General features: G+C 42.4%; 1 protein-coding gene across 1 annotated transcript in view; it reads right to left on the bottom strand.

Moving 5' to 3' along the window:
• Zswim6 (zinc finger SWIM-type containing 6) overlaps positions 1–15,668 on the bottom strand; it is a 192,906-nt gene that overhangs the window by 31,504 nt on the left and 145,734 nt on the right. The window contains 1 exon segment of the mRNA XM_032898917.1: positions 11,339–11,489. Within this exon segment, the coding sequence (XP_032754808.1) occupies positions 11,339–11,489 (151 nt within the window).

Below are 15,668 nucleotides of genomic sequence, written 5' to 3' on the forward strand. Positions count from 1 at the left end.
GTCTGCCGTGTGTGCGTGTGTGTGCGTGTGTGTGTGCGCGCGCACGCACAGCTGGTCCATGTGAAGGTCAGAAAAGGGGACCAGATCCTCTGGAACGGGAGTTATAGGTAGTTATGAACTACTGTGTGGGTGCTCAGAAGCAAGAGCAGGCAGTGCTCTAAACCAATAAGCCATCTCTCCACCCACCTCCAGCTGGGTTCTTATACTCGGATCATATAAAGGAAAGTACATCCAACAAGAACCACAGGCCTATCTAAATAAAAGCCCAATTAAACAACATGGAACTGCAATTTTCAGAACTGACAGGCATAGAAAGTAACTTCAAATTAAAACAGTAGATGGGTAAACAGAAGCTAAACATAGGATTCAGATCTGATTATTCAAGTCAGATGAAATCTGCTTTGTCTGAAAACACTACGGTCAGCTCTGTTAGAGTTAAGTCTACGTCAGCAGTTCTGGGGTGATGCATGTGACTGAGGACCCTTTCTGCCTGGTGGAGTATATTGCTGGGTATGGCATTATGAATTGTGAGCAAATAAATCAACTGCAGACTCTTGCTGCATTTTCCTTTTTCTTGTGTTTGCTGTTGTTAATATCAAATCAATTCAGTGATTAAAGGTCATAGATTTTTGTGGGTTTTTTTTAGAGGGGAAAGGAGGTAGATTAATTAAAATAAAGCTGTCCATCTTCTTTGGAATCATTTATAAATGTTGCTCTCTTCCCTAATTTCTAGGATGATTAACTAGCGTGCATGGTACTGGAAAGTAGAGATGGGGACAAGGGGGAAAAGAGCCAGTCAGTGCAGGGCAGGGCAGAGCAGCAGGACAAGTGATGTTCCAATCTCTAACAGAGTGTAAATGCCCTGGTTCATTTCCCCTTGTTCCACATTCATAAACGTGAGTGCAGTTACATGGGAGCTCCAGGTCTGCATCCCAGGCCATGCAAACCTTATCAGGGAGTAGCAGGCAAACGAAAGCAATCACTTTCAGTGCTTCCAAGGGTTCGATGATTATAAAATAATTCACAGTATTTATTTTTGTTCTCAGAGGCTATTATAATAGTATAAATTTCACGCATGGCCCAATTATCTAATCGTATTTATTTAGAGGCCATGAAATATCTAATTGCAGTCACAAATAGATCACTGGGATAATTAGTTGTGCTAGCAAAACTACAGTCGTGAAACTTCTTTGGGTCAGACCACATGAAAGCCGTGACCCTAATTGTGACACTGTTATTATCAGCATAATGAAGTTTAATACATCAGTCACTACCTGTTTGAAAAGTAAGTTTAACTGGCAAAACAGTCTTCTTTAAATATGACACACTAGCTTTTAATTTATTAAAGCATCTCTGGAAAATTTTCAAAATCAGACCCAAGGGATATAGTGAGACAAGGTTTACGACTGCCTGCGTTATGCACGGCCAAACTTCCTGCTAAATGGCATGTGCTTAGCTATGACATAGCCAGGCTCCCAGAACATTTTAAAGTAAAATCTGTTCTTTTTTTTTTTAATTGTCAAGAAGGAAAATAGTTAACAGGAGTTAACTGACATTCTGGATCGTGTTCATTAGCCGATAAACAAGCCTTCCCTGTTGCATTTGATCTGTCAGTGCTGTGGGCCTGCCTTCATTAGAAGCTTCACGCTATAAGAGATCACAGAACACCTTCCCATACCCTGAACATCCCTCTCCTTTTCAAGGGGGGGAGGGAGAAAGGGAAAGACAGAAAAGCCAGAGAGATGAAGAGAGAAAGGCACAGGGGCAGGCAGATGGTTTCTTACCCTGAGATAGACAGAACACAGCCAATGGGTGGGGGGAAGGGTGTGGAACTTGGGAAGTTGCAAGAACACGTTCAGGCTACATGACTGAGCCATCGTTATGAACAGTTCCACACAGTTCACTCAATGGTCACGACTCCAATTCCATATAAATCTATTTCTGAAAGGTGTCGGATGGAGAGCAGGTTCTTCCAGTGGTGACTTACTTCACTTTAACGTACAGATGCATGGGATCAATCCTCAAATTGTTTCTGCATTGTGCTTTCTACTGCATAATGCTGCTGCGGCTGTCTTGGGTGGTTTTTAATTTCTCATTTATTTCTTCTGGGTCCTGACTAGACGGTAAGGCTGTGAGCTCCCCAGTACATACTGCAGCACCCATACACAACTCTGGTACATAGTACTACAGGAACACAAGGAGGTTCTTGTTAATGGGCCTGCTACTCCTCTGGCAAAGCGCTGACCCATATTTTTGCTGCCGTGCACCTCTGAGCCACTGGTAAAATCCTCTTCCTTTTGCTGGGCATTGAGAGCCAATTAGGACAGAAGTCCATCAAAAGCTGGACTAAGAAGTGATCAAATTTAGCAGTGCCCAGCATTCTAGAATATTGTTGGGCCGGGTAACACTTTAGCACTATACTTGCGTGAGATACCAGGGGTGGGGGAGGGGGCACTGTCTAAGTGGACTGCCAATTTGTTCATCAAAACAATCTCGGAATGCACTGACTTTTCTATTGAGTGGGAAAAGAACTTATGGTGGGTGCTGGGTTTCCTAGAGAGCAGAATGTTTCATTTTGCTCTAATTCGTCCTATTACTGAATTAAACTTTGATGTATTGGTCTTGACAAGTGCTTCATGCTGATTGCATTGTGGATGATAGTATAATCACTCCCCATGCATTTCCCACAGGCTACATGATTAATGCAATAGATTACCTGCAGCACGGATGGCAAGGGGGAATCGGTGCCCTTCTGGACTCTAAACTGTTTGCATTTCGGGACGCCCCGTGTGCATGCATGCACACATGGGCACCCATGAATATCCTGGCCAGAGAAGGCTAGATCGACCAAAATGTGGGAGACTAGAGAGCCAATGGCAGTCAAGAGTAATGTTTCTCAAGTGTTTACACCAGAAATATGTCCCCTAAGGCTCCCAAGAAGGGAGATGGCACTGTGCATCCAGCTTTGCTCACTTTCATCTTCCCAAGTATTACTGAGCACCAACTACGTGCCGGACGCGCTTTTACTTTTACAGGAAAACAGCAAACTACATGTATTACTTTCAAGGTTCTAGTCACCTGAACAGAAGGGGGAAAGTTGGTGTAATTTAAAAAGAAGAGATTAAAAAAGATTTTTAAAATAGATGTTTTATATCTTAATAAGGTTTCATGTCTTAATAAAGACCAATAACAAGATGACTATTAATATTAAATACACTAAGTTTAATACTTTCAGAAATATCCTTTATATGATTCGGTCTATACATCTAGGAAAGAACGTATTCTGCATATTATTGATCTGTTCACCAGAGGCACTATCTATATATCTATATATAGATCTCTCTCTCTTTCTCTCTCTCTGCACACACACACACTCTGAGGCATGCTGGTAACATGTGTTGAGTTCTTAGCAGTACAGTCAATGACTGACTCCAGCATGACTTTCAGTTTCAACTGGGACTTCACTGGGGCTTCCTCATTTATGCTATCTTGGATCATCCAAGCTGTGCTCTCTATCTAAGCCATTTCATGGGACCTATTCTGATTTCTACTTTATGAATTCTTTTTATATTCTTCTCAAGGTGTCGACGGTGCTTTAATTGTCACGGGTCAAAATGAGATTGGCCTTTACACTTCAAAGGTTACCTGTGCAGGAGAAAGCCCAGTGAGTTACCCATATTCAGACACTCTCTCCCTTCCTGGTTGCTTTATCACCAGGTCAAAGGAAAGACACAGCCCCCAGCAGGGCTATCAGCTCGTGCCAATCCACTAATGAGAGAAGCAGCCGGCTCTTACTCGGGTGGTATGGTTTAAATTTTAATTTTAGAATACCAAAGAAAGTCATTAAGATGTTATGAAATGATCAGACAAGCCTACGGTAGCCTCACAAAAATTCCCTTGCTATGAACTATTTTGGATTCTTTCTGCCACCAAACTCTATGTGAAAGTTGTTTATGTCATTCTTTATATAGATCAGTGACTCTTTCAAGAATTCACCATTGAAGATAGATACATTTCTAACCTTAGAATTTTTATTCCACAGAACTGCTCCCAGAAAGTCTGGCATCTAATAAAGCAAGTTACAGTGCTGGATCTGAGTGGGACCTGCCTTCTGCCTTGTGTCCCTCCTCCCTCTCTTCTAGCCCTAGGGCCTTGATGGACAGCGGCTGAAACCTTCCAAGGAAGGCAAGCATGGCCTAAACCCTCGGAACTGCCCTCCTTGTAGACTACCACTTAATGCACTAACAGCATCTGTGATGCACCAGCCCTGTGCCAGCTCACATCAACAGCCATCCTGGAGCTGCTTCTCGCCTGCCTTCTGATACCCCTTATTTTCATTTAGCCCATGGCATGCCCGATTCTCCCCAAAGTCATTGTAAACTCCACATAGCTTAAGATGGGGCTTCTCAGGCCCCAAGAATCTTCGTATGCTGCTCCACCAAGGGAAGAAATCTTCCACAGTCTTTATTACTTCATGTTCACTCTCCATCCTCATCAGCACTGCTCAACCTGTGGGTCTTTGGCAAAAGACTATCTCCAAAGATACTTATGTTATGATCCATAACAATAGCAATGAGAATAGTTTTATGGTTGGGGTCACTACAACATGGGGAGGGTTGCAGTATTAGGAAGGTTTAGAACCACTGTCTCTGTATCCTACACCACGACAACACTGTTTTAGATCCACAGCCCTGTAGTGGCATCTTGACATCTGCATCACCCTTTGGTGGCTGTTTCTTGAGGAAAAGTACGGTAGTAAATCTTAGGAAGAGGAGGAAGTGGGGACAGAAGTTTACTAGAAATCATTTTAAGGGGAAAAACAGGGCACCTAATACCAACTCTGAGATTTCTATTAGCAACTAATGTAGGAAGAATGTGTGTTATCAATGACTTGTTACAGATCAACAACATTAAATGAAGGAAAGAGTCCCTTTTTGGTATAAATAATGCTATGCAGTATGCATACATGGCTTTACTATAGCAAATCCTATCTTAACTCTAGCCAAACTACTACAGTCTATATTTAGGATAGAGGTTTATAAAACCACAAAGTGAAACCATCCTAAATTTGTTATAAATGATTTAATTGTACATGCAGATAACTTGGACCACAGTATCTTTAAGAATCTCCAATTTAAAAAAACAAAAAAAAAAGAAAGAATCTCCAATTTGTTCTGTAATGAAACCAAGTGACCCTCAATGACCTCACTTAATCCCAAGAGTCTATTACTTCCTATTAATACATATTTACAGTTTTTCTCTTTCCTACATGGGGTATTAAATGGATAATTAAACCCTGGAAACTGCAGTCAAAAGAAAGACAGTTCCGATAATTACACATGAAGTATTTATCATAGGTTTGTTCGCTGTAAAGTTTATGTTCTTTCCTTTCTAACTTCTGATTTCAACTATAAATTACTCTATGAAGCAGAGAAAAATCTCCCCTCCTCTGAATCCCACAGGAAGAGAATTTCTAGGCCTGTGACCGAAGAACATGGAGTCATACAAATGCAGAACTCAGGCCCTGTAGGAGGACCTGGTGCCCAGGACGAGCTCTGCATTATACCACAGGAAGAAACAGAGACCAAGAGACCTCACTTCTCCTGCCTTTGAGCAGGCAGGCTCGCAGAACCTACAAACTGCATGAGATCAAGAAGTGTTGCCAACTCCAGGACTGCCATCAAGGCCAGGTACAGCACAGGGGCATCCCAATACCAAAACATCTCTGGATCCCAACTTTGTAAGCCTGTTCTGTGCTTGCGACCACCTCACTGTTACCACTACTGCTCTCAAACGCAGCACAGAGCTGTTATTCACCAACGCGTTTGTTTTTCCAGAGGGCCTGAAGTTAAGAGTCCCTGGAAACATGACTGCTGATAAGCAGCTAGACCGCCTGGAGCAAGTTCAGCCAGGATGGTGGCAGTGAGGATAGGCGAACAGCCAAGTCCCTTTGCTAAGAATCGTGGCCACTTGGTCGCCTCCATTTTGCCTGTGCAGAGTGTAAATGCTTGACAGAGACATCTAACGATATTTTATGATAAACTGATAATGTTGTCTAGACAACTCTACCGCCTTCTTATGCTTCCGTTTTCCTGTCGGTGAAATTAGTACTAAAAAGTATACCTCCATCACAGTGTTGTTTGAACGATTAAGTAATAGAACGCAGGCAAGAGACGGCCCAGTGTAGTGCTTGAAAAGTAAGTGTGGACAACTGTGCTGTCAATAATAGCAGACCAAAATGGAAAATTAACACAACAACAACAACAACAGCAACCACCACCACCTAGGTCCTCTGCTGCCTCTGAGCCCCTTCCTCCTCTCTTAGGCTAAATACCAATGAACAAAGCTGGACTGGACATCTTACAACTATTATTTTGATAGTAAATACCTTTTACATTAAGCCTACCCTTGTCCTGGTCCACACTGCTTTTTCTTCCTGGAACATTAGTACTATTTCTCTCCTGTAAACCCTTCCCATCAACACCTTATAAACCACACTCACGGGTCAGTTTCTAGCGTCAACGGCTTCCTGGCTCATTATAACTTTTAATTTACATGTCTCCTGATGCCTTCGAGTCTGACTCCCTCCTTAGTATTCGAACCATTGCCAATACAGGAATCTGGATCCAGTGCCTCTACTCTTCTGGATATATTGCTTTGTGTCAATGGAATTGAAACTTCTGGAAAGAAGGAGAAGGAGGCACCAGCAGTATAAGCGGTAGTAAAGCTGTGCTCTTCTGGTGCCCAGGGGAAGACAGACCAATAGATGACAAGCAGCCGCCATGGGGTGTCTGCCCTGACAGCTGCGTGGATATCTCCCAGTCTGTGCTGACATCCTTCTGCTGCTGCAAGGGCATTCTGGGATTGCTGATTGCTCCACGGCCCTAATGAAGTAACCCTGTATACAACCGGCCAGTTTGTAATGCTCTTCAGCTCTCGATGCAAAGCAAGTGACTCCTCAATTGGGTTTTTGTCACACCTGACTTCAATGTGTGTCAAAATCTTAATTTACCACAGAAAGTTAGGGTGGCTGTTATTAAGGCTGCCGCGGTCAGAGAAGTAAGATGATGTTTCCCCAGTACAGAACATTTAGATTTTAATTTCTGCCTGTGAACGAAGAGCATACTAAATTAAGAGGATATATTCTGAATGTGTGACTTCAAGAATAACGAGGTAGGTGTGGAAAAACTGGTTTTTGTGTCTGGGATGCAAATGAGAAAACACCCTGGGTCTAGGAAGCAGGTCATCTTTTAGTATTTTTCCACAAATATGGCTCTAATTGGGTTGAGATCTCTACTGGTGACTGTAAGTTTACCCTGACTCCAAGTGGCCTGGGTCTATGTAACTGCCACTGGGTCTCACACCTGACTCTCTCTGGACCGTGGAAGCTGTTGCCCTACTCTTCCCATGACACAGAACTAGAAAGAAGCATTGAACTCTGCCTATTTGTGCTCACAAAAAGATGTAAAGGAGTTCCAAGGGTCATCACCTTGTTCTCATGAAAAACGTGAACAAGCCCCTGTGGGTTTGTTCTGCCCTTGAACCCAGCTTCACCTATGAGAAGGGTCCATGTACCAGAAAGCACAGCTAATGGTCTTCCACCAGAGAAAACTAACAAAGTGGGCAAAGGTATTACACAACACTTGAAAATGAATCTAAGAATTCTCCCTGTGACAAAACTGTAATTAAACTGCATGTAACTGTTTCCTCTAAATGACATCCATTTTAATTAGGTGTTAATAGACTGGTAGCCACAATCTATATAGCTTTATGATGCAAAGTAAAATTATAGTCTTATAAAACATTTACGGAAGGAGACCCACTGAAGCCTTTGAGAGGTCACACTATACCCTTTCACACCCTAAAGACTTGCGTGGTAATTAAGCCAGGAAACAGGCAGCTCGCAGGGCTAACATGAAGTGTGCTCGCCACAAGTCAGCACTGGGCTGCTCTTTCAACCCACAAGTTATTTCTAAGATCTGCTTTCCAGAAAATAAAGCCTGCAAGGGCAGAAGTATGTCTTTGACGGATTCCTAAGGCAAAGCCTTGATCAAACCTCTGGCCTCTCCACCACTGCCTTGGCTTTCTTTTCTGCCCTGAGACTCCCCCATAGCTGCTGGGGATACAAAGTTGCTCATCCTCAGAATGCTGCCCTGTGTTTTGGAAAATGGGCATCATACACACAGAGTAAAATTAATATTTGAAAAGCTGTTCATGCCCAAGATAAATGCATGTGCAAATGAGAGGTAACAGCAAGGTCATAACAGGATGTATCGGTATCCTGCCCCACCTTATGAGCACCAGGGAGGACGTCACAAAGAATACCTCAGACCGAATGAGTGCCACACGCACAGAGATCCTGGGAACAGGTGTCCTCTCTGTGGGCTGGAGAATGGGGGACGAAATGGGCTACTGAAATTTTTCATATTTATATGAAAAGGCAAAGTTAAAAAAAAAGTGTTACTTTCAACTACTTCTGAAGCATCAACAGTGTGAAACTCCATAAATCACATCTAACCAGAGAGTTAGGAATCTTGGGAAGGGGGCTATCTGGTCTTCTGACAAAGATTCTGTCATTTCCTGGCTGACAACCTGATGGCTCCTGCTCCTTTGCCAAGAAGCAGAGTTACTTGGCTGCGGTGCCTGTGCACTCTTCTCCCACGGAAGCTTTCACGCCAGGAATCTTTTTTCCGTTCCTGGTGCATTGGCCACTGCCAGACATGGACCCATCGAATCCACTGGTGCTAAGGAGTTAAGCATCTGAGATTTAATTTAACAGTTTCGGCTTTATTAAGCTGTCACGGAGGGAGCGGCCCCACGTTGATAGCAGGAGCTGCTCCAATTACGGCTTGGTTTAGGGTTGACAAGTGTAATGATTCATCCGTGGCACATGAGAAGCAATAAAAGGTTGTTTTGCATTACAGCTTTAAAAATGTGGGCACTTTTTCCATTTAATTTGTCACTTAGCTTTTGCTAAGAGGACATTTAAATTGCAGTAAAAGGCAAATGGGGCTTTTAGTTTAAATGTAATCCCCATATTTAAATGATCTGTAATGGTGCAATGTTGGAGTGGGAACACTATTGTCTCACAGTGGGTCCTGATGGTGACATGTGACATTTGTATTCAGGTCCTGTATTATCCATGTGGCTAAAGGGCTTCCAATTTCATTTCACAGCCAGAAGCCTGCAGAAAACACCAATTAACTTGCAGATCCCATTTGCCGACAAAACTCAGCCTCTCCTCAATGTCTGGCATCTGGCAGTGCTCAGCATTTAATTCCAAAGCAGAGCCTTGAAGCAATGGGAGCCCTGTGTAGGGGCACAAAGTCAAATTCCCCCATTTTATTAAGAAGCAAAAGCCTTTCCTTTTGTAGTCTAGAAGGAAGTTTAAGTTAATTTTTTGGTGACCAGATACTAGGATGTGATCATTACTATGACTTCTGTGGGGGACTCCTCACAAACTTCAGATCCCACCACAATGGCCAGTGACTCCTACTTGGCACTGGAGTACACAGGCGGAGTTCGCTCCTCTACCAACGATTTCAGGGTAGGGTGTGGGGAGGAGGTGAGAGGGTGAGTGTGGGTTTGTGTATGAGAGAGAGAGAGAGAGAGAGAGAGAGAGAGAGAGAGAGAGAGAGAGAGAGAGAGAGAGAGAGAGATTGATTGATTGATTGTAGTTGTGTTCTTGATCCTTGTCTGCCATCAAACATCTTGAGTAAAGCCCGGGTCTCTATAAAGCAGTCCTGTCCAGGGAATATGTATCAGCTGCCAAAATCTTACTCCCATTGAGAACTCCTACTGCTGACTGATGGTCTCGGCATACATTGTCCAAAACCAACTTGGAAAGGTGAGATGTGACTACAGATTGAATGTGAATAATGCAAACTTCATTCTACATTATCATTTGTATTCTTCTTTCTTCCTTCCTTTTTCTTTTCTTTTTTTCTTGGCACTCTGAAAATATTCAAGTGGCACTTGTTTCCTAACCAGCTATTTATGCTTTCACACTTCTATGTACTGCAGCTTAAAATTTTATACACTTCATAGTAATCCAGCATTTTTCCCTACATGATCCCCTTCATTATTGGTTTTTAATGCTAGTCCTTTTTAACCTTTATGAACCAACTAGCGAATTCATCATGTACTATAGTCACAAGCTAAAAAGGCTTGATTTGGAAAATGACTTTTTTCTGTAAAAAATGTTTACTTAAACCATGTATTACCCTTTCTTCTTCAACTCCACACTGTGCCCTCAAACCTCACGGCAACGCATGGAAGCTATTTACTGTGCTTACAGATTGATTTAAATTTGACTGGGAGAAGAGCTACTATCAGATTTTCAGGGGGCCAAGTAAGGTACTGGACACAATATACTATTTTTAAGAAACACTGGAGAAAATCATTCACTAATACATCTTAATATTTAGCAAGTAGCAGACGTGCTTATAGAAACAAACCAGCCAGAGTTTCTACCAAGAGTCACATTCCCCGACAAGCAGGAGGGAAGCCCTGACGTCAGGTTCTAGGAGTTTGCCACATAATCCTAACAACTCACTTCATCAAGTCTAGAACCTCCCTGAGGTTTAGTTCCTGATCTCCAAACAGCTGCTCCCGAAAGTGCCTTCCATTGTGATTAGGACCTTCACAGACAACTGTTCCTCTTCAGCTACCTAGGCCTGGGATCAAGATGAATCAAGTAGTGTTCACCTCTCATCACCAGAAATTTCACCAACTCTACACATGCAACAAGCATTTTCCTCTCATGAAACTAATAGGTCATGCTTTTATTTCTGTAGCAATGAGCATTGGACAAGGAGGCTCACACCCAGTATTTTCATGCTTAGCACAAGAAAAGGCACATTTTTCAACCACCTGCTATATTTATATCTTTAATGACCAGAGATTTTAGGCAATACATTTTAGAGTTTGCACTATCTTTTCCATTTTCAAGAACAATGGTTGATCCAAGTCTGTATCCATTGGGAAAAAAGTGAGTTATCCAAATCACTCTTGAGAAGTTCAATGAAGGCAAAAAGGAAGGCAGACTCAAAAATTGAGATGAAATTGTCACTGACCAGTCCTATGACAGAAACCACTTACTGTAGACAGACATACAGAACCTTTTGCCAAGTATTTAAGGGAGATTCCTGTGCTCCCTTTATGCAACTCACTACACCACAGTAGTCTGAGCGTTTTCTACTCATCTGCCTAAAGCCCTTTGGCACAGGCTAGCACGGGGCCAGCTCCCTGCAGCATCCCTCGGGACCACGACCTTAAACACCCACTTGTGGTCTTATCTACACACAGCCCAATGCAGTTGGACAGAAAACTCATTTACCAAGCTCATCCCAGAGCTGCCTATATTTGTCAGTCATTGCAGTGCCTTGCTGCCTCCAAAGTGACAGGCGAGGGTCAGCCATGAACTGCTCTGTGATCAAGGTCAGCATGCGGGCCCCATTGGAGTCCCTCATCTTCAACATCTCCCGCACCTAGTGGGGGAAACCAAACAAAAACATATTAAGATTGATAAGTAAATAAGTAACAACACAAGAGACAAATACCGTATTTCTATTTCTTGGGTCTGTCTGTGTGTGATTTCACACCGGTCTTCTAAGGCACACAAAAGTATGAAAAGCAGCTCTGCATCCCACACTGCAGTGTGATAACAATAGAAGGCACCACAGTTACCATAAGGTGCATTTTAGAAGCCACACACGATAACGACGCTCCCTCAACTTCTCAATTTCAAATGTTTGAACAAGGGCTGAGAGATGGCTCAGTGGTTAAGAGCACTGACTGTTCTTCCAGAGGTCCTGAGTTCAATTCCCAGCAACCACATGGTGGCTCACAACCATCTGTAATGGGATCTGATGCCCTCTTCTGGTGTGTCTGAAGACAGTGACAGTGTACTCATATAAATAAAATAAAGAAATCTTAAAAAAAAAAAAAAGACATCAAATGTTTGAACAATTATTCACATGTAGGGTAAAGGTGGTTTGTGTGTGTGTGTGTGTGTGTGTGTGTGTGTGTGTGCGCGCGCGTGCGTGTGTGTGTGGTCTTTTCATAGGGTCTTTCTATACAGATCAGTCTGACCTCTAACTCATGATCCTCCTGTGTCAGCCTCTTGACTGCTGAGATTCCAGCAGTCCCTGGCTTCTGCCTTCCGTTTTTAAGGTTTTCCTCAGAGCATGCCTTTTATCTAAACCAAATCTAGCTTGTGGTCAGACTATACTCAACAAAATAGATGGCAAGCTAATTCATGCTTCAACAGAGCACAACAGTACACTGGAAAAGGTAGCTGAACCTGACAAATCCATGAAGTGATGCTTCATAGGGCTGTGATGGCACACCTTTGCAGGACCACAGAAACAGCGTGAGGACTCACCCCCCCCCACACACACACAGACAGACAGACACACACACACACACACACACACACACACACACACACACACACAAACACACAGACACACACACACAGACACACACACACACACACACACACACAGCGACACACACACAGACACACACACACACACACAGACACACACACACATACACACAGAGATACACACACATACACAGACACACACAGACACACACACACAGACACAGACACACACACACATAGACACACACAGACACACACAGACACACACACACACACACACACACACACACACACACACAAAATTATAGAGAGTTTCTCAAGCTCCTGACTCTTCTGTTGACTACGCTTACCACCAGAGTAGCAGAACCCAAGGCACTCCACTGTGGTTTAGGACTTCTGTAAATTGATCTGATAGTGTAATAATTTTCTTGAGACATAATTCACATATCACACAATTCATCAATTTTAACCCCAGAACTCAAGGTTTCTTATTATATTCATAAAATTGTGCAACAAGTTTACTTTTTGAGATATATTGATAATTCGGGCATGTTCTTTCTTCCTGAATTATTTCATATAAGAGCACTAACATCCAGTCATCCCCAAGTATCTGTGGGCCAGAACCTCATGGAAACAGTAAAACCTGCTGTTGCCCAATTTCTATTTCTACATGAACACTTTTACTAATCTTTACATTAACTCATGATTTAACACAAAACTGTGTTGTTAATCCAGGAGATGCTGTGTTAATATTCAGGGTACCCAGGAGGACGAAGAAGAAAAACCTGTACATGTTCAATGGAAATGGTCCTTGTGTTCAGCCTGTGGATGGTTTGATCTGTCAGTACAGAATCTGTAATCACAAAGGCCTGTGCACACTCACTCACATAAGGTTTTTGCAATGAGAGGAGAAGCTGGACAGAACTTGGGGGTTTAGGAATGCTCATTCTATGCAAATGCTTCACAATGCACCAAACAACAAAACCAGTCTCTTGAGTTACTGACTGAAGTGGGACTGTCAAAGCTAAAACTGTGACACACCCCTGTCTCTGCGCTATACCTCCCACGTAAAAGGAAAAACCCACCAAGATCAGTCTCTCTTGAAGAAACCATAAATGAGCGCATAAAAGTTCAAGGTGTACGACTCTCAGAAGGTATTTAGCAAGTGAGAACCCTAACACCAGTTGTCCCTGTGGTAAATCAGCGTCCTATAGGTGGGGAGGGGGACTCTGTTCAGGATTTAACAGGAAAGGCAAAGCAAGAACAAAATTGGCTCATGTGCAATCCAGCCGCCCACGCAGGCCGCGGGCCTCCATCCCAGGCTGGCGTCAGCATTCAGTACTGAGCTCCCTCAGCCCCTTGGGCCTCTGAGTTTGTGAGGCACCTGCAAGCGCTGTCCCCTGAACCCAAAGGACAGCCTAAAAGTTTACTCCCAGTGTGGAAGGAGCGGAAAGTCACAAACGGGCGATGTCTTGGAGGGAAGGGAGTTGTCATTTGCTCGACATTGTACTTAAAGAGTTGGACATATGTTAATGTTCACCACTGAATTTCCAAACAACATGTAGACTAGACCAGGTCGTAACCCTCATTTCCTGAATTCTAAAACCAAGCCTCCAAGAAACTGAGCAACTTCCTAATGAACAAAATAACAGCTGGAGGGCTGGGGATTGAACTCAGTGGTAGAGCGCTTGCCTAGCAAACGCAAGGCCCTGGGTTCGGTCCCCAGTTCCGAAAAATAGAAAAAAGAAGAAAAAAAAAATAACAGCTGGAGTCAGAGTCCATATTGGCCTTAAAAATAATATACACATCTATACATCTCCAAAACTAGCTGCTTCTATTACCTCACAGGCATATGTAATACATATGTGTAACACATAGGGACAAAAGTGACAACTGCAGACTGGCTTAAAATATATATTCTAACTTGTTTTCACTTGGCCACAAGGTGCTTTGCAGACATGAATACACATGAAGTGCTTCCTGTCTGCAAATCTAATGGATTTGCTTTATTTCTTATACTGACACATTTCTAAGCTCGTAGTCAGCAACAGCAATGAAATAAATGCTTAACTATTAAGCATATAAGCCCAAACTGTACAGTGATCAACTCAAGTACATCTATTGTTCACAGCTAATACAATTTCAAAATATTAACTCTAAAGAATAATAAATTTGAAGTTCCTGTGTACCAAGAAATAATTAAATTATGTGCGAAGTCTCTATAGATTACATTAATGCATTACAGAATAGACAAACTTTTGTAGAACTGGCAATCTACATATAGCCTGTAAGATAAGTATTGTTAATGGAATACACTAGTCTCTGGCCATATTTAATAACAGAAATCATGTTAATCTCTCAGAATTGAAAATGAACACAAAACATAAAGCCACAACTTTACATTTTTATGAATAGCAGAGAAGCTGTTTTTAAAAAAGGATCAACTAATAAAATTAACTGTTCCCCTAAAAATAACTTTAGTACATTATCTACAATGACTACATGCTCAAGGGTAATATAATGGTTTAGCACTGGTTTTGTGTGTGTGTTGGGGGTGAGGGGGCTTATGTATGTGTCCATGTGTAGGTTATCAAGCACCTGTGTGCTCACAGAGTGGAGGCCGGAGGCCAGAGGTCAGAGGTCAGAGGCTGACGTAGGGCTCCTATCACTTTCTACCTGTTCTTTTCTTTTCGGCAAAGTCTGTAACTGAACCTGGAAGTCTGTAACTAACTACCCATTGGCTGGGCTGCTAGACTCCCCTCCCTGAGGCTGGGAATACAATCATGCCACCACGCCCAGCTTTTATGTGGGCTCTGGGGTTCCCATGCTTATGTAGGAAGTTCTTTACTTACCAAGCCATCTCGATAGCCCTACTATTATTTTTAAAAAGCATTTTATCCAGTATTTAGAAATGATTTTATGGGAACAAATGCTCTGCAATGTTCTGACCACAGAGAACCTGTGTTAAAGATACCAGGTACTTCTGAGGCCATTTGTTTTTAGAAGCTGAAATGAACATAACACCACTCTTTAACACTACTATCAAAACAAAGGAAAGAGATATGTTACTGTGAGTTTTATAGATGAGAAATTTATCAGTTACAGAGCACCTCAAAGCTTTATAGATGACAGTTTTCTCAAGTTTTTAGTTTATACGCTATGTGAAACTAGAACTCTGAAGTCTATGAAGCTAATTTACATATTGAAACTAACATTAAGTATCACTAAAATTATTAAGCTCTATGTGTAGAAGTGTTATGTTTATGGTTATGCTCCA

This window comes from Rattus rattus, chromosome 3, assembly GCF_011064425.1.
Source record: "Rattus rattus isolate New Zealand chromosome 3, Rrattus_CSIRO_v1, whole genome shotgun sequence".
Taxonomy (NCBI): Eukaryota; Metazoa; Chordata; class Mammalia; order Rodentia; family Muridae; genus Rattus; species Rattus rattus.